General features: G+C 35.5%; 3 protein-coding genes, 1 long non-coding RNA gene and 3 other non-coding genes across 9 annotated transcripts; 1 reads left to right on the top strand and 6 right to left on the bottom strand.

Annotated features, from left to right (window-relative positions):
• The first annotated feature begins 9,644 nt into the window (after positions 1-9,644).
• On the top strand, positions 9,645-11,357 carry LOC123257870 (primosomal protein N'-like). Of its 2 annotated transcripts, none has more exons than XM_044717843.1 (2): positions 9,645-9,859; positions 9,934-11,357. In XM_044717843.1, exon 2 carries the CDS (start codon positions 10,147-10,149, stop codon positions 11,350-11,352), a length of 1,206 nt encoding a protein of 401 aa, XP_044573778.1. In that variant the 5' UTR covers positions 9,645-9,859; positions 9,934-10,146; the 3' UTR covers positions 11,353-11,357. The 2 variants fall into 2 exon arrangements, with proteins under 2 accessions (XP_044573778.1, XP_044573777.1); XM_044717842.1 differs by having other exon boundaries at positions 9,645-11,041; positions 11,112-11,357.
• A 3,043-nt stretch (positions 11,358-14,400) lies between these two features.
• On the bottom strand, positions 14,401-16,119 carry LOC123257881. Of its 2 annotated transcripts, XR_006507932.1 has the most exons (5): positions 15,623-16,119; positions 15,471-15,556; positions 15,273-15,408; positions 14,824-14,981; positions 14,401-14,764 (listed from the first exon to the last, which is right to left on the bottom strand). It is a non-coding gene; the product is annotated as an uncharacterized LOC123257881 (long non-coding RNA). The 2 variants fall into 2 exon arrangements; XR_006507931.1 differs by having other exon boundaries at positions 14,401-14,981; positions 15,623-16,115.
• Trnav-uac lies at positions 14,809-14,881 on the bottom strand. The gene has a single exon. It is a non-coding gene; the product is annotated as a tRNA-Val (tRNA).
• A 2,607-nt stretch (positions 16,120-18,726) lies between the features above and the next one.
• Positions 18,727-19,670, bottom strand: LOC123257878 (succinate--CoA ligase [ADP-forming] subunit alpha-like). The gene has a single exon (XM_044717850.1). The coding sequence runs from the start codon at positions 19,668-19,670 to the stop codon at positions 18,795-18,797; it is 876 nt and encodes a 291-aa protein (XP_044573785.1). The 3' UTR covers positions 18,727-18,794.
• Positions 19,671-19,673: 3 nt separating this feature from the next.
• On the bottom strand, positions 19,674-20,592 carry LOC123257877 (succinate--CoA ligase [ADP-forming] subunit beta-like). The gene has a single exon (XM_044717849.1). The coding sequence runs from the start codon at positions 20,589-20,591 to the stop codon at positions 19,674-19,676; it is 918 nt and encodes a 305-aa protein (XP_044573784.1). The 5' UTR covers position 20,592.
• A 670-nt stretch (positions 20,593-21,262) lies between these two features.
• Trnap-ugg lies at positions 21,263-21,336 on the bottom strand. Its single transcript has one exon. It is a non-coding gene; the product is annotated as a tRNA-Pro (tRNA).
• A 933-nt stretch (positions 21,337-22,269) lies between these two features.
• Positions 22,270-22,341, bottom strand: Trnae-uuc. The gene has a single exon. It is a non-coding gene; the product is annotated as a tRNA-Glu (tRNA).
• Between the last annotated feature and the right edge of the window lie 3,089 nt (positions 22,342-25,430).

Genomic DNA, 25,430 nt, shown 5'->3' with positions numbered 1-25,430 from the left:
CAGAAGCGGAGCTATACATTGCTTCACAACAATGCATCTCTTCATTCCTGCCAAATCATATACATATTCCTGAAAAGCTAATTCGTATGAGGGGATTATTTTATCAATATTGCTTTGATCTTCACCTATCTCCAATATCGCAAACCCATTTTTTTTAAGACACCTCCTTAATATTGGAAAAATGCTCAAGTAACAGTTCAAACCATCAATACCACCATCAAGGGCAGTTTTTGGTTCCTTTTGTACTTCGGCTTGCAAGTCTTTCAATTTACTTCTTTTAATATATGGAGGATTGCTAATTATCAGATCAAATAAATCGCTGCACTCTATCCACGAACTTGGAAATATTTTGGCTCTGCTGAGAAGATCATGTTTTTTTGTGTTCTGATAGGCAACTTTGTATGCTTCCAAGCTTTTTTCAAAACCGACGCCAACAGCATATTTATACTCACTAAGTACGGATATCAATAAACAACCTGTGCCTGTGCCAAAATCTGCAATTTTTAGTCTCTGCTTTTTATTTGGGTAATATTTTAACACTGTTGAGATTAATGTTTCACTATCTGGTCTTGGATCCAAAACATGCTGATTAACTATAAAATTTTTACTCCAGAATTCACGATTACCTATTATTTGCGATATTGGATATCTTTCCGCTCTTTTTTTTGTTAATTTCCAAAATAAAAGTTCTTTCTCCATCGGCACTTGATCAGCATGGTTCACAATTATAAATGATCTTTCCACTCCAAGTACGTGCTGCATGATGATTTCACAATCTAAATGTGGTGATTCAACTTTATGTGACGATAATAACTCCGATCCTTCTTGAATTAAAGTGCTGATTGTTTTCATTATTCTAAAAATATGTTTCTTTCAGCCAAAAATAGCAAGATGAGCTTCCAGTTTAGGGTAGCTGCACTAAATCCCAGTGTCAAGCACGCAGCTGTACGAACATTGCAATTTGCAGATCCAAGTAGCTTGACTACTTGGATCCAGCTAAGTTGGTGAGCATAAAAGTATAGCTAATGCGAGCTTTACGTCATACCGTCACGGTATCTCTAGATTCCGCTAACACGTAGCGGGACGACGAGGTCAGGGTGTCATCCTAGTACCTTCTCCTGTCATCCCAGTGCCCTGACTACTTGGATCCAGGAAAAAGAATGGTGTCATCCAAGTAGCCTTCCTCCCCTGTCATCCCAGTGCCCAGACACTGGGATCCAGAAAAGTTTGCTTGTAAGCAAGCAAACTAGCACAGAAAGTGGTTACAACATTTTCGATGAGATTATATGGAAAACTGGATTCCAGTGTCAAGCACTGGAATGACACCTTCCTGCCCAGTTCATGTTGCCATAAATATTAAGAAATTTACCAAGCAAAAAAAAGGCAAAAGAAGCCCTAGTCATTGTCTATTTTCAGTATTGGCGTTTTTTAAGTCTTAAACACTGCAATTTAGCTGCTTTTAAATGCAACTCACCTTAGTTTAAATGTTTAAGAAATTTACTAAGCAGAAAAAAAGGCAAAAGATATCCCGTATTAGCTAGTTGTCACTCTCTAATCCTGCAAATTGGCGTACTATACTGTCTTAAACGCTTTATAAGCGCGTTTCAGCTTATATAGGTAAAAACCCAGAAATGTTGTGAAGACGTAAAGTGTGCATAGTGCAAAAAATTAAAAATAAGACGCCAATTACGTAATACTGTTGTCATTTAATCTGCACAGATTGAAGATAAATGAATACCTTCAGTACCATGATAATGGGGCTGGCGAAGGGTGTCAAGTAAGTTTTTTCGTTTCTACTGAATGACAGTTGTAGCTTGGGAGGTAGTGCAAGAAGTCTACTGATGGCTTTCAAGGCAGTTGAGCTTAATTATTAGAGTAGTAATGTTTATTTTTATATTGACTATTGAGGTTTATTATTTTATAACTAAAAACTTAGTTATTTTAATGAGCTTGAGTTTATAACATATGCCTACGATAAATCAATTAATACGTAAGGGTAGATTAGGATTGACCCATAAGAAAAAGGTACCAGCTTTGGGAAAAAGCAACCCTCAAAGGAGAGGTGTTTGCACTAAGGTGTATACTACAACTCCTAGAAAGCCTAACTCAGCACTCCGTAAAGTAGCCAGAGTAAAAATTAGTGGGTATGGTGAAGTGACGGCTTATATACCTGGTGAAGGTCATAATTTACAAGAACACTCTGTTGTTTTGATACGTGGTGGGCGGGTTAAAGATTTGCCAGGTGTGCGTTATCACATAATAAGAGGTGCCCTTGATCTGCGTGGTGTGCAAAATCGAAAGAAAGCTCGTTCAAAATATGGTGTAAAGAAATCTGGTTAAAGTTTATGGCTCGTCGGAATAAAGCAAAAAAAAGAGAAATAAGTCCTGATTCGCGTTACGGCAGTGTTTTGCTGATGCGTTTCATTAATACAATCATGAAATGTGGTAAAAAATCTACTGCAGAAAAGATTATCTATGACGCTTTGTCTTTAGCTGAAAAGAAAATAGGCGAAGGTGGGTTATCAATTTTTGAGACAGCAGTAGGAAATGTTACTCCTTCTATAGAAGTGCGTTCTCGACGCATTGGTGGTGCAACTTATCAAGTACCTGTTGAAGTTCGACAAGATAGAGCGGTTTCTTTAGCGTTAAGGTGGATTGCTAAAGCAACTTCTGCTGCTCGAAAAAAGAGTGGAAAAACCACTGTTGATTGTTTGCAATCTGAAATACTGGATGCTTATAATAAACGCGGTGGTGCGTTTAAGATGTGCGAAGAAAAATATAAAATGGCTGAAGCTAATAAGGCATTTTCTCATCTTCGTTTTTAATGTTAGCTAATTAATTGTGATATGGAAATTGGAATATCTAAATACAGAAATATAGGGATAATGGCTCACATAGATGCTGGTAAGACTACCACAACAGAGCGTATTTTATTTTATACTGGTAAGCAAAATAGAATTGGTGAAGTGCACGATGGTGCAGCTTCTATGGATTGGATGGAGCAGGAAAAAGAGCGTGGTATTACAATCACATCTGCTGCAACAACATGTTTTTGGAATGATCATAGGGTCAATATAATAGACACTCCTGGTCACGTTGATTTCACTATTGAAGTTGAGAGATCTTTAAGGGTTTTGGATGGTGCAGTTGCTGTATTTGATGGAGTTGCTGGAGTTGAACCTCAATCTGAGACAGTGTGGCGTCAAGCTGATAAATATAGCGTTCCTCGTATCTGCTTTGTTAATAAGATGGATAGAATAGGGGCAAATTTTTATCGATGTGTTGATATGATAAAGACGAAGCTTGGTGCAGCACCTTTAGTTATTCATTTACCAATAGGGAGTGAGAAAGATTTCAAAGGTATAATTGACCTTATTTCTATGAAAGCCATTATATGGCAAGAAGAAACGTTGGGCGCTAAATTTTCTTCTTATGAAGATATTCCTTCTGATTTGCTTGATAAGGCTCAAGAATATCGAAATCTTTTATTAGATGCTGCAGCTGAGATGGATGACGAAGCGATGAATACTTACTTTGAGTCTAATGATCTGCCAGTAGATTTACTGAAAAAATGCGTGAGAAATGGGACCATTAAAGGAAAATTTGTTCCTGTGTTATGTGGATCAGCTTTTAAAAATAAAGGCGTACAACCACTTTTAGATGGTGTGGTTGACTTTTTACCTTCTCCTATTGATGTTGATGTAATTGTTGGAATTGATCCTAAAGATTCAGAAAAGAAAATTGAGGTCAAACCTTCAGAAAAAGAGAAATTTGTTGCTCTTGCATTTAAAGTGATGACGGATAAATTTGTAGGCAGCTTGACGTTTATCCGTATTTATTCTGGTAAATTAAAGTCTAAATCTACCGTTTCAAATGCGTTAAAAAACGAAACTGAAGGGATTGGCAGAATGTTACTTATGCATGCAAATAACCGAGAAGATATAACTGAGGCTAGGGCTGGAGATATAGTTGCTTTAGTTGGGCTAAAGAAAACAACCACCGGAGATACTTTATGTTCTGTTGATTTTCCTATATTATTGGAGCGTATGGAATTTCCTGAGCCTGTTATTGAAATTGCTGTGGAACCTAAAACCACTTCAGATCAGGAAAAATTAGGTATTGCTCTAAATAGGTTGGTTGCAGAAGATCCTTCTTTAAGAATGTCAGTAAATGCGGAAAGTGGCCAGACTATATTGAAAGGCATGGGTGAGCTCCATCTTGAGATTATTGTTGATAGAATGAAGCGCGAATTTAACGTTGAGGCTAACGTCGGTGCTCCTCAGGTTGCATATCGTGAAACTATCACTAAATCTGTTGAAATTGATTACACTCATAAAAAACAATCTGGTGGAGCTGGTCAGTTTGCTAAGGTTAAAATAAAATTTGAACCTCTTGAGCCTGGTTCTGGGTTTCAATTTGAAAGTAAAATTGTAGGTGGTGCTATTCCAAAAGAGTATATTCCTGGGGTAGAAAATGGCTTGGAGTTGATAAAAGAAGGTGGTATAATTTCGGGATTTCCTATAGCGATAGGAATAGCAGATAGGAATATAAAAAACTATAGAACTTTATCGTCTTCTCAAGATAATTTTTCATATCTTGTGATAATTGCAATTCTTTGTGAATTCCTGACAGCAATATTTTCAATTCTTCCAAGTATTTCGTGTCAAAATTACTTACTTCTGTAGGTGAAAGGATCATTAGCAGCTTTTTTACAAGCTCAACATCATTTAACTTTACTGCATTATAAAGAGCTTTTTCTTTATCTTCTTTTAAATCATAAAGCTCTGATGAGTTATCTATGCTGAATAGATATTCAGTATTTCCTTGAGGAGAGTAGATTAAAATGTCCACTTCTCTTAGCGGGTGATCATCATTAAACTTTTCTAGTAACTGCTTATCGGTAGTTTCCTCTATTGCTACAACTGCTTTGCTTACCTCTTTCAACTTTGCAATATCATCTCTTGAGTTTTCAAGTATATCTTTAGCCTTGTCTAGCAGCTGCTCATATAGAACTATTTTTTCTTCATCATCAAGTAGCTGACAATGCTTTTTCAGCTTTTCAGTAGAGTAAGATAGGATATCCATTTTTTTCAATTTTACGATTACGATACCCCATTTTTGTTGAAACTGAAATAATTTTTATAGGATGTGTTTTTCTAGTGTAGATGCCCGCAAAACTTGTTATTATAATATATAGTAAATCAATAAGTCGTATAATATTAACAATTAAATAATATTTATCACGATATGATCGAATAGTAATGAAATTAAATGAGGGTTACAATGAAAAAAATAAATGGTAAAAAATTGTCTAGTAAAATGTTAAAAGCGGTAGAGCGAATAGCAAAAGAAGGGTTATTACCTAATTTTATAAAAGCTGCTCCAACAGCAAATAAAAAGATTAGTAAATTACCTGTCTTAACATATCCTGAGGAGCTCAATCCATTTCGATCAGCTTTATGCAAGATAAGGCTAAGTGAATATGAAAATGTGAAATTAAATGAATTCTTGGAAAAAGCTATTGCAGCTGAAAATCTAGACAAATTAAGTAAAATCGTCGATGAAGCTTTGGATTTAGGAATAAGAGTAAACGCTCGCAACGAAGATGGCTTTAGCTTCACTAACGTTACAATGTTTAAGATGTATCGTGATGAATTCAAAGAAAATAAACAAGAAGATATAATCAGAAAGTTAGCCTTACATGGAGCAGATTTTAATGTACAAGTTGATAAGAAAATAGCTGAAATGTATCAAAAAGTGCAAAAAGAAATTGAGCCACAAATATATAGTAGGCTCAAGAAACTTAGGGAAGTTGGAGAAGACGCTACTATAGAAGGAACTGTTGAAGATGTAGAAATCGATAATAAGACCTTCTATATTGAATTTTCACATAGCTGCATAGTTGATGTTGCCAAAGTTGTAGAAGGTGCAAAAAATTTGGGCTTAAGTAAAGGAGACTTAAACCTTGGCGGTAGTATCATAAAAATAGGTGATGGTGAAGTTGAGGTCAAAACTGGGAAAGACGGTAAAAGAAATTACGTAGATATATCCGATAACAGCGCTTTTACAGTAACACTTTGCACTAGCCTAGGAGAGCTAAATTTAATGGTATATCATGACACAGAAGACTATCATCAAGTACAAGTTGAGGTAGAAGATGAAGAAATGTGGAACGAGTTGCAAGAAATAGGAGAAATCGTAGGAAAGGGTTGTTTATTTGGTGGAATGTCTGTTAAAGAAGTAGTGGAAAAAGGCAGCTTTACTAGATGTGGAAGGTGGGGCGACCAAAATTCTAAAAGTAGTGAGACCTTTTCTTGGGTGAGCAAATTAAAAGATACCAAAACGACATCTGTAGGACGTTCTTGATTGGTGGCTATGTTTTTACATAGCCATAATTATTGCAAAGTAAAGTAGTTCTTGAAATTTAATCAAAATTACCATAAAAAATTTACCTTAACTAGCATTGCTTGTAGAAGTGGATTGAAGATATATTCAGGCAATATTATTTATTGGCAAGCGCTTTTATCACTGAATGCACAATATCACGCAACGTTTCATCCTTAATTTTCCTGTATTCCCTCACTAGCCTTGATATTTCTTCACTACCCACATCGCTACAAAAGGCCTTATCGTGTAAGTCTTCGTGTAAATCTTTACAGATTGACTATCTACTATACAGGCACTCGGCTGCTCATTCCTTCCTATTTTTCTTCTACTATATTTTGTAATTTCATAATTCATTTTCTCAAAAATTCCCTGCTTCTTCCATTGCCTGAACTGCTCATACACAGTCTTCCATAGCGGAAAATCATTTGGTAAATACCGCCATTGACACCCTGTACGCAATACATAGAAAATTGCTTCTAATATTTCTCTTTTGCTATACTTTGGCGGCCTTCCTCCTTTCTTGTATGATACTCTGAAGTGTTTTTCTATTCTTGCCCATTCCCTTTCGCTTAGATCTGTTGGATACTTTTTTCTCATCTTTACCCCGTACTAAAATTTCAGATATTATAGCCTTTTACTTGTTTCCGGACAACCTCTAACTCTCGTTCACCAGATTGAATCTTGCTTTTTACATCACATTAACTCATCACTTTTATAGAACATCTCATTAAAATCATTTAGAGTTCCAAAATCCTGACCCTTGATAAACAGGTGATCATTAGCAACATGTGCTTCATCAAGAGTAAACAGCTCGTAATGATGATTGTGAGCGGGCCTAACAATTTCATTATATAAAACCATTACTTGTTCGTAGTTATATCCATCGCCAGCATGATATTTACCACGTACGGTATCATAAAAATTCTTTACATCATCATATGTCACTTGCAGCTCCACCTTATACTTTCCCACTTCAAGAGAACTTCCTGTCTTTATTTTTAAGGGATGTTGTGAATTTGCAACACTGTTAGAAGTTTCTGCTTCAATATCAGAATTTTTATCCATATTTTCTATCACACTTGCCATAACAGTTTCTTGTTCATCTTCTGTTGGTTTTGTTTGTTTTTCAGTCTTATTACTGCTACTGTCAGTTTCCACAGTTACTTTTTTTACTTCTATATCTTTTTGAGCTTTCTCATTACTTTGCTTGTGTATTTCATCTCCATGCAATTTTTCCTGCAGAGCTTTTTTCGTATCAGCATAATCATCACGATTGCTTTGCAAAGCTGGTTTATAACTGCTGCTATCATCCGCTTGCATTTGATCTATATAGTTAGATTCTTCTTCCTGTATAGTATTTTTTGCGTTATCCTCACCAACCGTTCCTTTCTCCCCAGACTTGGCTTCACTCTCTACCACAACTTCTTCGTCTACTTGCTCATCATCAATTGTAAATTCAGTACCTATCTGATTGCTATCTTCCTCCAATTCATTAGATAATTTTTCAGATAGCTGGTCACCACTCAAATATGGTTCCTTTGAATATTTAGCATAATTATGGGGATCGGTTCTGTTTTCTGAATAAAACCCACTTTCAAAGTCTGAGTAGGAGCTTTGATTGAGCACAAAAAATAAGTTTTCATAATTAACCAGCATATCACTATCAGGGCTAACAAAATTTAAATATTCATCGCCTTCCCATTCTGGGTGGTGTCTATACTCTGCTATGTAGTATTTACTAGAGTCGAGAGGTATCTTGTCACCTTCTTCCCCATCAAGTTGTAAAACTACTGCTGAATGCCCATTACCTAAATCATTACCTTTTACCACTTTGAATATTTTAATCTCATCCTTTTCTACAAGTTCTTTTAACTCCTCGTTCTTTTCATTTAACTCTTCCTCCCTTTGTCTTTCTGCTTCTCTTTCTCTTGCCAATCTTTCTGCTTCTTCATCAGCTTTCTTCTGCAGTTGTGAGAATACATTTTGTAATATATCTTGTGTGGTTAAGCTATTTGTGTTGCTTAAAAAATTATCTAACACATTTGATGCAATTGGTGACAATTCACCGTGATCATCAAATACTTTTTCCTTTGCTTTATTATATTGATTTGGGTTATAGATTGCATACAGAGGATAAAAACCATAATCTGCAATTGACGCTCCGTCAGGTGATAGTTCCATTGAGAATCCATAGTAATTAAGTGGAAGATTGGAGGTTAAATATTTACCGTTATCATCCCTAACGTGTAGCTCACTTCTACCATTGTGCTCACTATATTTGTTGTAGTAGATATAAAAATTCTCATGGTTAAGATTGAAGTGATCATCTAGATTATCGAATTGAATTGTACTGCCAAGCTTCTCCCGCAAAAGATTTTTGCTTTCATCTGTAAGCTTTATATGTGCAGAAAAGTAGTATCGATCTATAGGTTCGCCTTTTTCTATTTCAAAGTTCAAAGTAATCTTGTCGTTGACCATTGGTAGCCTCCACAAATTCTATAAATCATTTTATTTATCAATCATACGGTCTGTAATATGAAAAATGTGTTAAACGTTAAGATTTTCTCTGTACCGATTCATCTATATTGCCAGGCTTAATAAAGTTACAAGCTCTTTAAAACAATGTTAAACTCAATCACTATGGCAAAAACAGTTGACGTATTACTATCACTTCCAATTGATCAGTTATTTTCATATGCAATTGAGGAAAATACTGAGATTTTACTTGGAGATTACGTAGTGGTGCCATTTGGCAAAAAACGCTTAATCGGAATAGTTTGGAAATACAGTGATAAAAGTAACCGAGAATTAAAATTTATTGAGCAAAAAATCGATTTACCAAATATTAGACCAAAATTGATTGCATTTGCAGAGTGGGTTGCACAATACAATTTAATACCTATTGGTATGCTTGCCAAAGTGATAATGGGAGGAGTGTTAAAAGTAAATCACATAGATAAATTGGTTTGTGTTGAACAAAAGCAGGAAACAAGTGAAATAAGTTGCCAATTAAGCCCTGAACAGCAGATAGCTAGTGATAAAATAATAAGCAATTTGAACGAGTATTCAGTGACTTTGCTTGACGGTGAGACAGGATCTGGAAAAACCGAAGTTTATCTCTCTGTGATTGCACAATTGATTAAGAATTACACTGCCGTTCCAAATGCTGCTCAGACTTTACCATCCCAGTGCCCAGAGACACAACTGTACGAACATTGTAATTTGGGTCTACCAAGAGGGTGTTATCCGAGTAGCCTGACACTGGGATCCAGTTTTTCATATAACCTCATTACAAATGTTTATTTTAACTTAAAACCAATACCTAATTTACAATCAAAATTCCTGGATTCCAGTGTCAAGCACTGGAATGACACCTTTATACTCAAGGCAAAACCCACTGTAACATTTAGCATACCGTCTTTGCCACGTACTAGTATGACACCAGAATATGTTGAAATGACATCAGGAGAAGGTAATACACAAATTTTAATCCTCCTACCTGAAATTGTTTTAACTTCACAATTGGTAAATCGTGTTCGCGGTCAGATATCAAAAAACTTAGTTGAATGGCACTCAGGGCTCACTCCAAAAACTCGCCGGAATAATTGGCTCAATATAGCAAATGGAAATGCGCAGATAATTATTGGTGCACGGTCAGCGCTTTTTTTGCCTTATAAAAACCTAAAATTGATTATCGTTGATGAAGAGCACGACTCATCTTTTAAACAAGAACAGGGAATTATATATAATGCTCGAGATATGGCGATAATCTTAGCCAAATTTGAAAATATTCCGATTATTTTATCATCAGCTACTCCACTGCTTGAAACGATTCATCATGTTAAAAACGGGAATTACAATCATGTAAAGCTAACTAAGCGATTTGGTGGTGCAGAATTGCCACTCATTAAAGTAGTAGATATGAGGAACAACAAGCAATGGATCTCCTCTGAGCTTTTTGAAAGCATCAAACAAACCATAGAGAAAAAACAGCAGGTTATGCTTTTTCTAAACCGCAGAGGGTATGCACAACTGGCAATTTGTAAAAAGTGTGGATATAAAATTTCCTGCTTAAATTGTGCTGTTTGGCTTACATATCACAAGAAAAAAAATGCTCTTTTGTGCCACCACTGCTCTTATCAATTGAAACTTCCAGAAAAATGCTCTAATTGCCAAAGTGAACAGCCATTGTCCCTCTACGGCATAGGAATTGAAAGGTTACTTGAAGAAATGGTGAAATTAATACCAAACGCAAAAACTGCGATGATAAGCAGCGATCAGAAGTCGGTTAGTAACATCATTGATTTAGTGTTAAAGGAAGAGGTGAACATTATAATCGGCACACAGATAATTGCTAAGGGGCACAATTTTCCCAAATTAACTTTGGTTGGAGTAATAAATGCAGATTTGAGCCTCGAAAATTCTGATTTAAGAGCAGCGGAAAAGACGTATCAATTATTGCACCAAGTTGCAGGCAGATCAGGAAGGTTTAATGAAAAAGGAATGGTAATAGTGCAAACTAATAATCCTGAAAGTTCAATAATAAAAGCATTGCTGCATCAAAAAAGAGACTCATTTTATGAAATCGAACTTAAGTCAAGACGTGAAGCCAAAATGCCACCATTTAGCAGATTAATAGCGCTTATCATTTGTGGTAAGAATCGGATTGCAACACAAAAAGCAGCGAATGAAATAGTAAAATCTCTTCTTTGTCATCCAAGTAGCTCAACTACTTGTATCCAGGAAAAAAATGTCAGTGCAGACAAAAAGGAATTTGAAATTCTTGGCCCATCACCAGCAGCAATAAATTTTTTAAATAATAAGTATCGGTATAGGGTATTATTAAAAATACACAATAAACACAGTTTATCTATACAAAAAAAGCTGAAATATTGGATTAAAAATTGTAACTTGAATTCGAGTATTGCAGTGATAATAGATGTTGATCCTGTGAGTTTTTTTTAACGAGTTCCGTTAAGCCTTCTTGCCAATTACTACAACATTCTCACTGGGAAAAAAATAGTCAGGTACAACCATATTTTTTGGTGCAGGACCCCCAATCACTCGGCCTGATGTGTCATAATATGAACCGTGGCAAGGACAGAACCAACCATTACCATCTCTTGTAGCGTGGTCAACCGGTACACACCCAAGATGTGTACATATTCCGATCATGATTAACCATTCGTCTTTTCCTTCGTATACTCTCTGCTCATCTAATTGAGGATCCCTCAAGCTCTTCACATTCACAGCTCTTGCAGCCTCAATTTCTTGCTTTGTGCGTCTACGAATGAATACTGGTTTACCTTGCCACTTTACTTTTACTCCGTGTCCTTCCTGAATTCCAGACAAATTCACTTCCACTGTGGAAGTTGCTAGAACTTCAGCAGAAGGATTCATAGATTTAACCAGTGGCCAAAGCCCACTTACAGCTCCTATACCTGCCATAGCGCATGTAGTTAATGTTATAAAATCTCTCCTACTCTTATTTTTAGTAAGATCTTTAACGGGAGGTGTTTTTTTATCCTCTTTGTTTGCCAGTGGTTTTTTATTTTTAGTCAATTTTTTGTCCATTGATCTTTACTCAGCCATAAGTATATATTTTAAATTAAATACTGCGTATTAATCAACAAAAACTTGCGCTTTTTGTTTAATCTGTACTACAGTTGAGAAGAGATAGAGTTTTCAACTTCAGAAATACTATCTTCAGTGGAATCAGGATCTTCAATTTTCGCTACTGACACCACTTTTTCTCTACTCTCTGTTTTAAACAGAGTGACTCCTTGAGTGCTACGTCCTGCAATTCTGATATCATTTACTGAAATACGAATTAACTTTCCTTTATCTGTAATAAGCATTATATTATCACCCTGCTCAACTGGAAAACTAGCAACAACATTACCGTTTCTGCTAGTAGTAAGAATATTGGTGATACCAACACCACCCCTGTTAGTTATTCTATACTCATACGCAGAAGTTCTTTTACCAAAGCCATTTTCGGTAATAGTTAATATAAACTCCTCATTCACTGCAAGTTTTAAGAATAATTCGTTATCTATTCCTAAATCATTCAAAGTCTTTTCCAATTTAGAATCAATGGAGTTATTAATTGCAGTTCCCAGTCTTTTTGCAAGTGGAACTTTTAAGTAAAGTTCTTTTGTTTCTGTTGCTACACCTATCCCATTTAATATGGTCATGGATATCACGCTGTCATTCTTTGCAAGTTTGATACCTCTTACGCCATCTGAATTGCGACTCTTAAATTGACGCACATCACTTACAACAAATCTGATACTTTTGCCGAATCTTGTTGAAAGAAAAACATGATCAATTTCATTGCATACTTTAACCGATATTAATTTGTCTCCTTCATCGAGCTTTATTGCTATTTTTCCATTGCTTGGAATATAGTGAAAGTCCGCTAAAGAGTTACGCCTTATGTTTCCATAGGCAGTAGTAAAAACTATGTTTTGATTTTCGTCATTTTCACTTGGTAACGGCATGATATTAGTTATAGTTTCACCTTCAGCAAGAGGGAATATATTAACAAGCGCTCTTCCACGTGCAGTTGGCTCTGCAAGAGGTAACTTATAAACTTTTAATCTATAAACTCGACCAATGTTAGAGAAGAACAAAACGCTAGTGTGAGTATTTGTCACAAATAATTCTGTAATTACGTCTTCTTCTTTTAATCCCTGTCCTAGCTTTCCTTTTCCACCACGACGCTGAGTTCTGTAGTGAGAAAGCTTCACACGCTTGATATAACCATTCATAGTTACGGTTATCACCATATCCTCTTGTGGAATTAGATCTTCAGCTTCAATGTCCGTATCTGATTCCTCTATTGAAGTTTTTCGCGGCACAGCAAATCTGTTCTTTATTTCTTGTAGATTGTTTTTTATTTCTTTCATCAACTTCTCTCCTGAGCCAAGAAAAGCGATATATTCTTTTATCAGGTTGATCATTGAACTTAGCTCAGCTTCTAATTTGTCTTTTTCAAGGCCTGTTAAACGCTGCAGTTTCATATCAAGGATAGCCTTAATTTGTAGCTCAGTTAATCTATACACTCCATCTTTCAAAAAGCTTGCGCTATCTGAAATCAACTCGATAATAGTGTTGATTTCATTCGAAGTTTTCCATTCTTTATTTAAAAGTTCTCTACTTGCTTCCGCAGGATCTTTTGCACCGCGGATGATTTTTATCACTTCATCTATGCTGAGGACCGCAATGTAGAGCCCTATATATATATGAGCTTTTTCTCTCGTTTTTCTTAGACGAAATTCTGTTCTCCTGATTAATACTTCTTTTCTAAAATCAATAAAGGCCTCTATGATTTCTTTTAATGACATCAAAGCAGGCCTGTTGTTATTGAGCACTAAAGTGTTAACACTAAAACTACTTCTTAGTGGAGTTAGCCCCAATATTTGATTAAGTATAAAACTTGCCTCAGCATTTCTTCTGAGGTCAATTACTACTCTAATACCAGACTTATCGGACTCATCCCTAATTTCTGTTATACCATCAATTCTTTTTTCTTTTACAAGCTCACCTATCTTCTCAATTAATTTTACTTTATTTACTTGGTAAGGTATTTCATCAATCACTATTGCTTGCCTATCTTGTGGCAGATCTTCTATGTGAGTCTTGCCTTGCACAACAATTGATCCACGACCTGTGGCAAACGCTGATCTTATTCCAGACCTGCCAAGAATTGTTCCCCCAGTTGGGAAATCCGGCCCTGGCATCACTTCAAGTAACTCATCCAAAGTCACTTCAGGATTATCTACATATAACATACAAGCATCTATTATTTCTCCAAGATTATGAGAAGGAATATTGGTTGCCATACCAACTGCAACACCACTTGCACCGTTTACCAATAGATGCGGAAACTCTGCAGGCAACACAACAGGCTCTGTTTCATTTCCATCGTAGTTTGGCCTAAAATCAACTGTATCTTCATCAATATCATTCAGTAAAAAGTGCGACACTTTTTGAAGTCTTGCTTCTGTGTATCGCATTGAAGCTGGTGGATCTCCATCTATCGAACCAAAGTTACCTTGCCCATCAATAAGTGGTAAAAGAAGAGAAAAATCTTGGGCCATCCTAACCAAGGAATCATAAATAGCTGCATCACCATGTGGGTGATATTTCCCCATTACATCCCCAACTATACGAGCCGCTTTTTTATATGGCTTACCGGCATCGAATCCAGCTCTCGACATTGCATATAATATACGCCTATGAACAGGTTTAAATCCATCCCGCACGTCAGGTATAGCCCTGCTTATGATAACGCTCATTGCGTAGGAAAGATAAGAATCTTCCAGCTCTTTTACTATTGAGATTGGTACTATATTATCCTGCATTTTCTATACTTTAATTGAAGTAATTAATAATACTAACATTCAGTTAAGCAAATGGGCAATGACAGACTTGAACTGCCGACCTCCTCGGTGTAAACGAGATGCTCTACCAGCTGAGCTAATTGCCCCTTTAGATCTAATTCTATAGCTCAATATTATTATTGTAAACAAAAATAGCAATAAATTGTATCCGTTCAGCAGAGTGGCAAAATAGGTAGACAAGGTGATCTAAAAAGATAATCATAGAGTAAATGTGAGGTAAGTCCTTACAATAAATGGTGTCATCCAAGTAGCCGACACTGGGATCCAGAAAAAAGAATGGTGTCATTCCAGTGCTTGACACTGGAATCCAGCTTTTTCATAATCATTAAAACGTTGTATTTTAACATAAAACAGCTATTTTTATGCTCGCCAACTTAATAAAATTCCTGGATCCCAGTGTCAAGCACTGGGATGACACCCTCCTGATGGGCCAAAATCACAATGTTCGTACAGTTATGCATTTGTTGTGCAAATTACCTTTGCAAACAAATGTTCGTACAGCTGTGTGTCACACACTTTGCTTCAATATTTGCACATTAGCCACTCCCTTGAACAGATACGATAAATTAGATTTAGGTAAGCTATAAGCTTTTATGAAATCTTTGGGTGCGTGCTGTGGAGTTTTATAAATTTTAGTCTTGCTGTCACTTTGTATAAAGGTATTTTTTCACTCACATCTTTCGAAGTTGTAGCCATGTTTAACAACTTTAAGTAGAATATTGTAGCATTTTGAAAATCTGAAAGTTTATCTAGAATAACAGCTAAATTATAAGTATAAAAAATATTGTTTTCATCGAGGGAAATAGCAGTTATCATATACTCTTTACCTTTTACATAATCCTCCTTTTTCATATAGATCAGACCTAAATTTGCTAATAAAGGAGCATAATTTTTATGTATATCATACAATTTTAACATTTCACTCAACGCCAGATCAGGATCATATTGTGAGATTATCGTCAGAAAATTTTTTAATATGTAAGGGTTACTAGGGTGTTCTTTTAACAGTCTTGTGTAAATCTCTACAGCTTTTTTGTATTCTTTATTAGCGTAATAAATATTTCCCAATCCAATTAAAGCATTTTTATGATAAGGAAACTTTGCAATGATCTGATTAAGGAGAGAAATAGCTGTTTCATTATCTCCTGATTCAAAGGAATCTTTTGCTTTTTTTAAAGTAGAGTATATGTCAAAACTCTTGCCAGAATTCTGTGCAATTTTGATGTTAAATTTATCACTTTTTCTCTCAATAACATCAAGATCTTTATATTTTTTATCAGCTTTTATATGCTTGACAACACTATCAAAGGCCTTCTGTATCTCCAAATTTTCACTAGCATAGGTAACAGAAGACCTCCATAAAATCACAACGCAAATTAACATGCAGATAAACATAGGTCCTAGTGTTGTGGCATTGGCTGCAGCGTGTAACCAGTAAACCTTATTTCTTTGAGCTATATGCAACACATTACAAATTCATAAATGCTAAATTACCTATCTCATACAATAATAAAGATATTATTAATTAGCGGGACGAACATGCTGTGTAGCCTTTCAGAATGCATTTATCTTTTGTCTTCCATATTTCGCTTTATTTCCACAAAAATGCTTCGATTTATCTTAACATTTTGTCAACTACCTTTGTAGATTTAAAAGGGCATTTTTACATATTCCATATGGCTGCCAATTGCACCCCTCACATGCGTACTCGAATTTCTCTAAAGACATTTTCTCTCTAATCTTTTTTACTGCCTCATTCCAAGTTAAAGTCTCGCCAATTTTTACTCCTAAAATTTCCATATGCCTTCTATCTAGCTCTAAAACTTTAGCTTGTGTGGTGCATTTACCTTGTTTAGTCTGATTTGGACAAGCACTACAGATACTATCAAGGTTACCAACTACTTCGATTTGAGTACTAACCACTTCACTTGCTATCTTCCTATAATTTTCTACAAAACCCTGAGAATACCCATATCCCCGAAACGCGAGGGTGCACATGAAATGATGAGGGCGAAACTTTATCATTTTTTCAAATATTGCAAAGCCGCTACAAGTAGAAAAATTTTTACCAAACCAGGAAGGATAAATGGTAAAACACCCACCATTATTGCTTGTTCCAGACCCAAGTAAACAGCAAGCCAACTAACACCACAAATAAAGATTACAACTGTACCAGCCAGACAACTTAAAGAATTACATACAAATGATTTATACTTAGAGTTCAGTAATTCATTTACTTTGCTCATTACCATAACAGCAGCTAAACAGCCAATTAAATATCCACCTGTTGGTCCAAGGAGAGCGTGATAACCACCAGAAAAATTTGCAAGAACAGGCAATCCTGCTGCACCAAGTGATAGATATGTAAGCACAGAATAGAATGCTGTTCTGCGGTTAAATTTAAGCCCAATAAGCATTACTCCTAAAGTTTGCAATGTGATAGGCACAGGCTGCAATGGTATACTTATTTGAGCCATCAAGAATAAAAGTAAAACGCAAGACAATATTTCAGCCAGTGTTGATCTGCTGCTAGATTGTGTTATAAACATACCTTCCCAATAAAAATAACTTATTAAATGTAATATATGTGTATGAGAGGTTTTGCAATTTAAATTTTGCTTATATTGTGCTACAATGAATTATTTATGCACTATTAAATTAAAAATGATGAGTAAACAAGATCTATTATCGTTGATGAAAGCAAGACACAGCGGACGTTCATACGATCCTACAAGAGCAATATCTCAGGAAGACATGGATATTTTAATGGAAGCTGTAAGGCTGACTCCCTCATGTTTTGGTGATGAACCCTGGAGATACGTAATATGCAACAAACAGAACAATCAAAGCGCATGGGAAAAGCTGCTAAATTGCCTTGATGAATCTAATCAAAAATGGGCAAAAGATGCACAAGTGTTAATCATATCTTTAAGTGCTAAAAACTTCCGTAAACAAGGTAAAGGAGAAAATCTTTGGGCTAGTCATGATACTGGTGCAGCAAATTATGGACTTATGTTACAAGCTGCAGTTATGAACTTAATGGCCCATCAAATGGGTGGATTTGATAGAGATAAAATAGTGAAAGAGTTCAATATACCCAATGACTTTAACGTAATGTCAGTGATAGCGGTTGGTTACGAAGAAGAGGGTGCTGAAACAAGTAAGAAGAAAAGAAGACCAATAGAAGAAATATTTTTTTATGATGAGTGGCCAAAATTCTGAAAATTTTATCAAAATGCACGGAACTGGTAACAACTTCGTTATCATAGACTCATGTTCAGCAAATGATTTAAATTGGAACTATAAAAAAATTGCTAACCAAAACGGTTGCGATCAAGTCATAGTGATAACAAACTCCAGTTTAGCCGATTGCTTTATGCATATCTATAATGCTGATGGTAGCAAAGCTGAAATGTGCGGAAATGCAGCACGTTGCGTTGGATATTTGCTAATGTCAGAAAAAGGTACTGAGCATATCACTATTGAGCTGGTAAACAAACGCATTTTAGAGTGTTTTAAAGTGGGTGATAAATCCATAAAGGTTAACATGGGTAAACCTTTGCTAAAATGGCATAAAATTCCCTTGTCTACTGAGTGTGACACTCTTCACTTACCTATAGAGCTTGAAATGCTAAAAGATCCTGTTGCAGTAAATATTGGTAATCCTCACATAGTTTTTTTTGTTGATAGTGTAAATGAAATACCATTGCAAAGTTTAGGACCAAAGCTAGAAAATCACGCATTATTTCCTCAGAAAATTAATATTAGTATTGCACAAGTTGAAAAGTCTGGAGAAATAGCTTTAAGAGTTTGGGAAAGAGGTACAGGCATTACTGCATCATGCGGTAGTGCAGCCTGTGCAGCACTTGTTACATCCACACTACGTGGATATCTGACTGTCCAACAGACTTCAGTAAATTTACCAGGAGGGAAGTTATTAATCGAATGGGCAAATAACGTATTCATGACCGGTGATATAGGGTTTTTGTGACCCTAATTCTAGTGATGCATTACTTCCAATACCTTCTTACCAATTACTGCAGGGGTTTCAGCAATTGCAATCCCGGCACTCCGCATAACTTCTAGTTTTGCACCAGCACTTCCACCGCTGGAAGAAATGATTGCTCCAGCGTGTCCCATACGTCTTCCTGGAGGTGCCGTTTGGCCTGCTACAAAACCAACGATTGGCTTTTTAGTTTTTTCTGCTTTCACAAAATGTGATACATCTTCTTCTTCGTTTCCACCTATTTCACCAATAACTACAATACCATGAGTATCGTTATCTTTTAAAAAGAGCTCCATACAGTCGACAAATGTCATACCATGAATTGGATCCCCCCCAATTCCGATACACGTGGATTGACCAAGACCAACAGCGGTTGTTTGTGCTACTGCCTCGTAAGTTAAAGTTCCGGAGCGAGACATAATTCCTATGTGTCCACGCTTATGGATATGGCCAGGCATAATTCCTATTTTGCATTCTTCAGGTGTAATAATTCCCGGGCAGTTGGGACCAATCAATCGACTTTTTGAGCCGATAAGCGCACGCTTAACTTTCACCATATCAAGTATAGGAATGCCCTCTGTAATACAAATTATCAATTCTATTTTTGCATCTATTGCTTCAAGTATTGCAGCAGCAGCAAATTTAGCAGGTACATATATAACTGTAGCATTTGCACCGGTTTTTTCTTTGGCTTCTGCTACAGTATTAAAAACCGGTAAATTAAGGTGAGTGCTACCACCCTTTCCAGGAGTTACACCTCCCACCATTTTCGTTCCGTAATCAATTGCTTGCTCTGAATGAAATGTGCCTTGTGCACCAGTAAAACCCTGGCATATTAATCTTGTATCTTTGTTTACTAAAACGGACATGCTTTATTTTACCTCTTTTACTATCTTTTGTGCAGCATCACCCAGTTCATCTGCAGCAATAATATTTAATCCTGACTCTTCTAAGATTTTTTTTCCTTCTTCAAAATTAGTACCTGATAATCTAACCACTAGAGGAACTTTAATGCTCATTTCTTTTGCAGCCGCAACAATTCCACTTGCGATAATATCGCAACGCATTATACCACCAAATATGTTAACCAGAATTCCTTTTACGTTGCTATCAGACAATATGATTTTAAATGCTTCAGTTACAGTTTCTTTACTCGCTCCACCACCAACATCCAAAAAGTTAGCAGGCTCTGCTCCGTAGTATTTTATTATATCCATTGTTGCCATAGCAAGACCTGCACCATTTACCATGCAACCAATACTGCCATCCATTTTGATGTAACTGAGCCCATACTTTGAAGCCTCTATCTCTTCTTTCACTTCTTCATCATAATCACGAAGTTCCATAATTTCTGGGTGACGATATAAAGCATTATCATCGAAATTAATTTTCGCATCGAGCGCAATAAAATCTCCAGAACTTGTTTCAACCAGTGGATTAATTTCAATTTGGCTCGCATCAGTTGCAATAAACGCATCATATATATTTTTTGCAACATTTGTTATTTTTTCTATTTGTTCTGGACTCAAATGAAAACTGCTGCTTAACTTGCTGCTATCAAAACTTGTAGCAGAATCAATATCAAATTTCACAATTTTTGCGGGAGAATTTTTCGCCACTTCTTCAATGTCCATTCCACCTTCTGAGGAAAATATGAATATTGGCCTACTGAGCTTCGGGTCGATTACCAGGCTTAAATAATACTCTTTCTTAATGCTTGAGCCTTCTTCAACGTACACTTTTCTTACTTGCTGCCCGCTTGGCCCTGTTTGATGAGTAACTAAAGTCATACCAATCATGTCCTTTATAAACTGTTGAGCTTCTTCAGCTGACTTTGCTAGCTTTACGCCACCGGCTTTACCCCTACCACCTGCATGAATTTGAGCTTTAACTACAAACACGTCAGATTTTAATTGACTTACTTGAGTCTTTACTTCTTCCGCAGATGTAGCAACAAAACCTTTTGGCACTGAGACATTAAATTTATGTAAAACTTCTTTCGCTTGATATTCGTGAATATTCATAAAATAACCAATGATAAACTATTAACTTGAGTACAAACTACCAACCATAACGCTGCCTTCTGCACTCTTGTTGGTACCTCTTTTTTTTAGCTTCAGCTTTCTTTTTAGCTCTTTTTTCTGATTTTTTTTCATGATATTGTTTTTTCATTTTCAACCCTCTTCCTTCCTTTTGAATTGTTTTTTTCAATACTGGAAGAGCTCTGTCTACATCACCATAATGGACTGATACTTCTATCAAACTCTATACCTCCTTCGGTAATCATTTCAAAATCTATTTATAAATTAGAAAATTAACATTGTCAATTATTTTATAAACTTGAGCATTAAAATATAATATGCCACAATTTACATGGTAAATGATGTCATTCCAGTGTCAGCTACTTGCTTACTGATGGAGATTGCTCTTATATTGCAGCGTTTTTACAATCGTACTAACATCGGGGCGGAGAGATTTGAACTCCCGACCCTTTGGTCCCAAACCAAATGCGCTACCAGGCTGCGCTACGCCCCGACTTCTTTACTCAGAGTATCAATAACTCAGGCAAAATGCAAGATTCATTTGTTTACTTTAGAAAAAATATAATATGAGATTTAATATTATCTTAGAATATGTTTTTTATTAGCTCCTCTTTAACAACAGACTGCTTCGTAGAAAGTCTACAGGGTTTTTGTGCGCGCAACACTGAACCAGATTTCTTTATGACCCAAACCTTAGTCATATTTAAAAATCTAGCTACACCAATTGGTGAAAGTGAGTGCAGCAACTACAGCAGTATCGACCCTTAAAATTCTTTTTCCTAGACTCAATTTTTGACAAAACTTATCGGCAAGATCAAGTTCATAAGATGAAAAACCACCTTCAGGGCCAACAATAATAGCAACATTTTTTTTGCCTTTCAGCACTTTGTCAGCTTTACCTGTTTCATCACACAAAACAAAATTTTTACTCTGGGAATCAGGTAACTCACAAAAGTTAATAGGAGGCAAAATCTCTGGTATACTTATCCTACCTGATTGTTCCGCTGCTTCGATTGCTTGTAATTTTGCTCTACTTAGGTTAATATTTTTTACCACTGTACGTTCCGTTGAAATAAATTGAATGCAGATTACTCCCATTTCAGTTGCCTGTCTTACTATGTTGTTCAAAGCAGCACTTTTTACCATGGCACAATACAGGTATAAATTTTCCTCATATTGCTGTTGTTTAGTGCATTCTTTGGGTGTAACTTCTGTCAATTTACGCGATATATTAACTACTTCTCCTAACCATTCTCCATCTTTTCCATTAAAAAGAGAGAGATTATCATACTTCTTAAGCCGCATTACATTGCAAATATAGTGACTTTGTTGTGGATTAAGTGCTAAACTCACGCCTTGTGATAAAGCTTCTTCAACATAGAGCCTAATTTTTCCCATTCAAAACTTTAATTATATTCTACTTGAGTGACTCTTACGGGATTTGAACCCGTGTTACCACCGTGAAAGGGTGGTGTCCTAACCACTAGACGAAAGAGTCAACTTGAATCTAACTAGGTTATATCGATTACATATATAAAGTCAATTCAATTATTTTGAATCACATAGTTAGAGGGATATATCAGTAATCTTATATCGACAGCCTCCTATTACTCCATGCTCAATACTCACTGAACCTATCTCAGATTTAGGAGCTAATTCTAATTGTTGTTCAACTTTTGTATCGGAATCATAGCCAGAATCGTAGCCAGAATCTCTACGCTCATATTTCTGCCTTATTTCTTCTACACTAAAGCCAGCCTTGGTCTTAATTTTTTGATCATTAGTCTGTTGCTGACTTATCGACTTATTAGCACTTAGCTCATTTAGCTTCACTTGCCAATCATTCACTTTATCTTGCACTAACCCATGGCAAGTTCCAGAATTAGCTTTTATGTCTTTTGCTTTTCTTTCTGCTCTTTTCTTGGACAAATCTACCCTAGCATAAATAGGTTCTGACGACTGTTCTGGCTCTTTCTGTTTTAGGCTAGTAGGCTTTTTTTGTTCTGAAAGATCATCTATAGTGCAATAAATAGGTTCTTCTGATATACTCAAATAACCACTATCTTCCAATGATAAATTTTCAGTGGATTTTTTATGTGAATCATATATTTCAGCATAAATAGATTCTTCTGATACACTCAAATAACCATTCTCCCCTAATGAGTTACTAACCTTAGCATCATACACCTCAGCGTAAATGGGCTCTTTTGAAGGCAAAGCATCATAGCTAGTATTCTTTGACTTATACTCAAAAGTTCTAGGAGGTTTTTGTTGTATAGCTTCAATATTCAAATCATCTGTAGAATAATACTCTGCGCCTTTTCCTAGTAAAAAGGAAACTGTGGGGTGAAGAATTATCTCTGCTGGTAAGTTTTTCTCACTATCCAATTTTAGATTTTTTGATTCTGCTAAACTCTCAATAACACGAATTATAACATTCTTTCCATTCTCATCTATTGAGTGGATATCAGCTCCACGATTAATCAGCAATTCCATTATTTTGTGATCTGTAGCATGTCCTAAAGCCTGATTTAAAGCTTGATTATTATTTATATCAAATGATCCTGTATTCTTGAGAGACATAGTCTTTGAAAAGAATTTTCTAAAACTATTTAATGCATCATAGAGAATTAGAGTCAGTTTAACACCTTTTATGTCATTGTTTTTGACAGATTTAATTAAAAAATTATCTATTATGCCCATGATTATACCCCCTATATAAAAGCTCACTACCATGGTACAATTTTAAACTATGATGATTTATTTTCTACTAATAGCAGCTCTCTATAACCACTTAACAAGTGGTGGCATTGACATCATAATTGCATCTGGATTGCCGTCAGTCATTAAACCAAACCTTGTGCCACGATCGTATAACAGATTGAATTCTACATATCTGCCACGTTTTATTAATTGATTTTCTCGTTGTTCTTTTGTCCAAGATTTTTGTATATGTTTACGTATGATGTGCAAATAAATTTCCAAAAAGGCTTCACCTACTGCTTTTGTGAACTCAAAATCATTTTCCCAATTACCAGAACTCAGATTATCATAGAAAATACCACCAATGCCACGTGGCTCTTTTCTGTGTTGTAAGAAAAAATAATTGTCACATTGCTCTTTAAATTTTGGATAATATCCGGTGTCAAATCTATCACATATCATTTTGATTGATTCATGAATATACTTGCAATCTTCTTCATTTCTATATATTGGCGTAAAATCCATTCCTCCACCAAACCATTGTTTTGAAGTATATATCAGCCTTGTGTTCATATGCGCTGCAGGGATAAGGGGCGATTGCATATGAGACACTAAAGATATACCGCTTGCCCAGAACTCTCCGTTACTTTCACTTGCACCAGGAATTTCATTGATGGCTGAATCTGCAAATTTTCCGTGTACTTTTGAAACGTTTACTCCAACTTTTTCAAAAACATTACCAAAAATAATTGTAGATTCACCACCTCCACCACCTGGGCGATCCCACTTTCTCTTTTCGATCTTTGGCTCTGCGGATGATTGTTTTTCAATTAATAAGAAAGATTCTATGATCTTATCTCTTAGTGCACAGAACCATTTAAATGCTTGTGTTTTTTGTTTTTCCATAATATCCTCTTGCTAGCTTATTAACATTGTTATATCTGATATTTAAGGAACTTAATTAGATTTGGATGATAATTATCTATCAAAGACGTTAATAAATCTATAATAATTAAATCAATATAATAGAACATTTTCGTATGTACAACAATGCCAAGTAACAATAATGAATAAAAGATACATAGATAACAAAAAAGAGAACAGGGTTGACTTCATACTAAGAAATTATGGAATGTCAATTGTTGTGATGGCAGTTATTATGCTCTTACCTCCAGTAGCAATATCGATACTCTACTTTTTTGATATATATAGTCAGCATATTAATATAGAGATTAATTTATTAGTTAGCATTCTAACAACTCTCTTTATGATGTATAATGTAAAACGCTACAGATACCTACTTAACACTATAGAATTTCAAAATGCAATATTTGCAAATGCACTAAATCATAATACAGAATTTTGCCTTATTTTACATAAAGATGAGGGTGTTATTTATGCTGATGCAAGGTTCTACGAAAGGTTTAAAGATCATATAATAGATGATGACATTACGTTAGGCAAGATTCTTGAAATAGGAGATGTTTCAGAAGCAGACAAAAAAGTACTCTATCATGCACTAAAAAATAACTCTTCTGTACAGGTATGCATTTCCTTAAACAAGAAGAATAGAGTATCTAACTTTCTTTTGCTCTTTGAGTCAATACCAGATAATCCCCAAATTGCTATAAATAGTAATAAGATTTTAAATTTATCATTAGTGCCAATAGCAAGGCCAGATGGGTATTTTGTATTAAAAGCAACACAGATAAACAAGGAGCAGATATATGAAGAGTTAATAGAAAAACACAGCATAGGAACTTACATTGCAAATGCCAAAGGGGTGATTTTATCTGTAAATAAAAGATTTTTAGACATATTTGAACTAAAAAAACTGGAAAAAGGTAGCTCAATCAGTGATTTTATATCTCAATCTAAATATAA

This window comes from Drosophila ananassae (assembly GCF_017639315.1).
Source record: "Drosophila ananassae strain 14024-0371.13 chromosome 4 unlocalized genomic scaffold, ASM1763931v2 tig00000073, whole genome shotgun sequence".
NCBI lineage: Eukaryota > Metazoa > Arthropoda > Insecta > Diptera > Drosophilidae > Drosophila > Drosophila ananassae.
The sequence above is the reverse complement of the archived record's forward strand: the minus strand, read 5'-3'. Positions and strand labels throughout refer to the sequence as shown.

What these genes read in the sequence shown, in the direction of transcription:
- LOC123257870 (XM_044717842.1), top strand. Translation starts at nt 9,823, where the DNA reads ATGACACCAGAATATGTTGAAATGACATCAGGAGAAGGTAATACACAA. An exon ending in AATAGCGCTTATCATTTGTG is followed by an intron (nt 11,042 to 11,111) that starts GTAAGAATCGGA and finishes TCATCCAAGTAG; the next exon opens with CTCAACTACTTGTATCCAGG.
- LOC123257878 (XM_044717850.1), bottom strand. Translation starts at nt 19,670, where the DNA reads ATGTCCGTTTTAGTAAACAAAGATACAAGATTAATATGCCAGGGTTTT.
- LOC123257877 (XM_044717849.1), bottom strand. Translation starts at nt 20,591, where the DNA reads ATGACTTTAGTTACTCATCAAACAGGGCCAAGCGGGCAGCAAGTAAGA.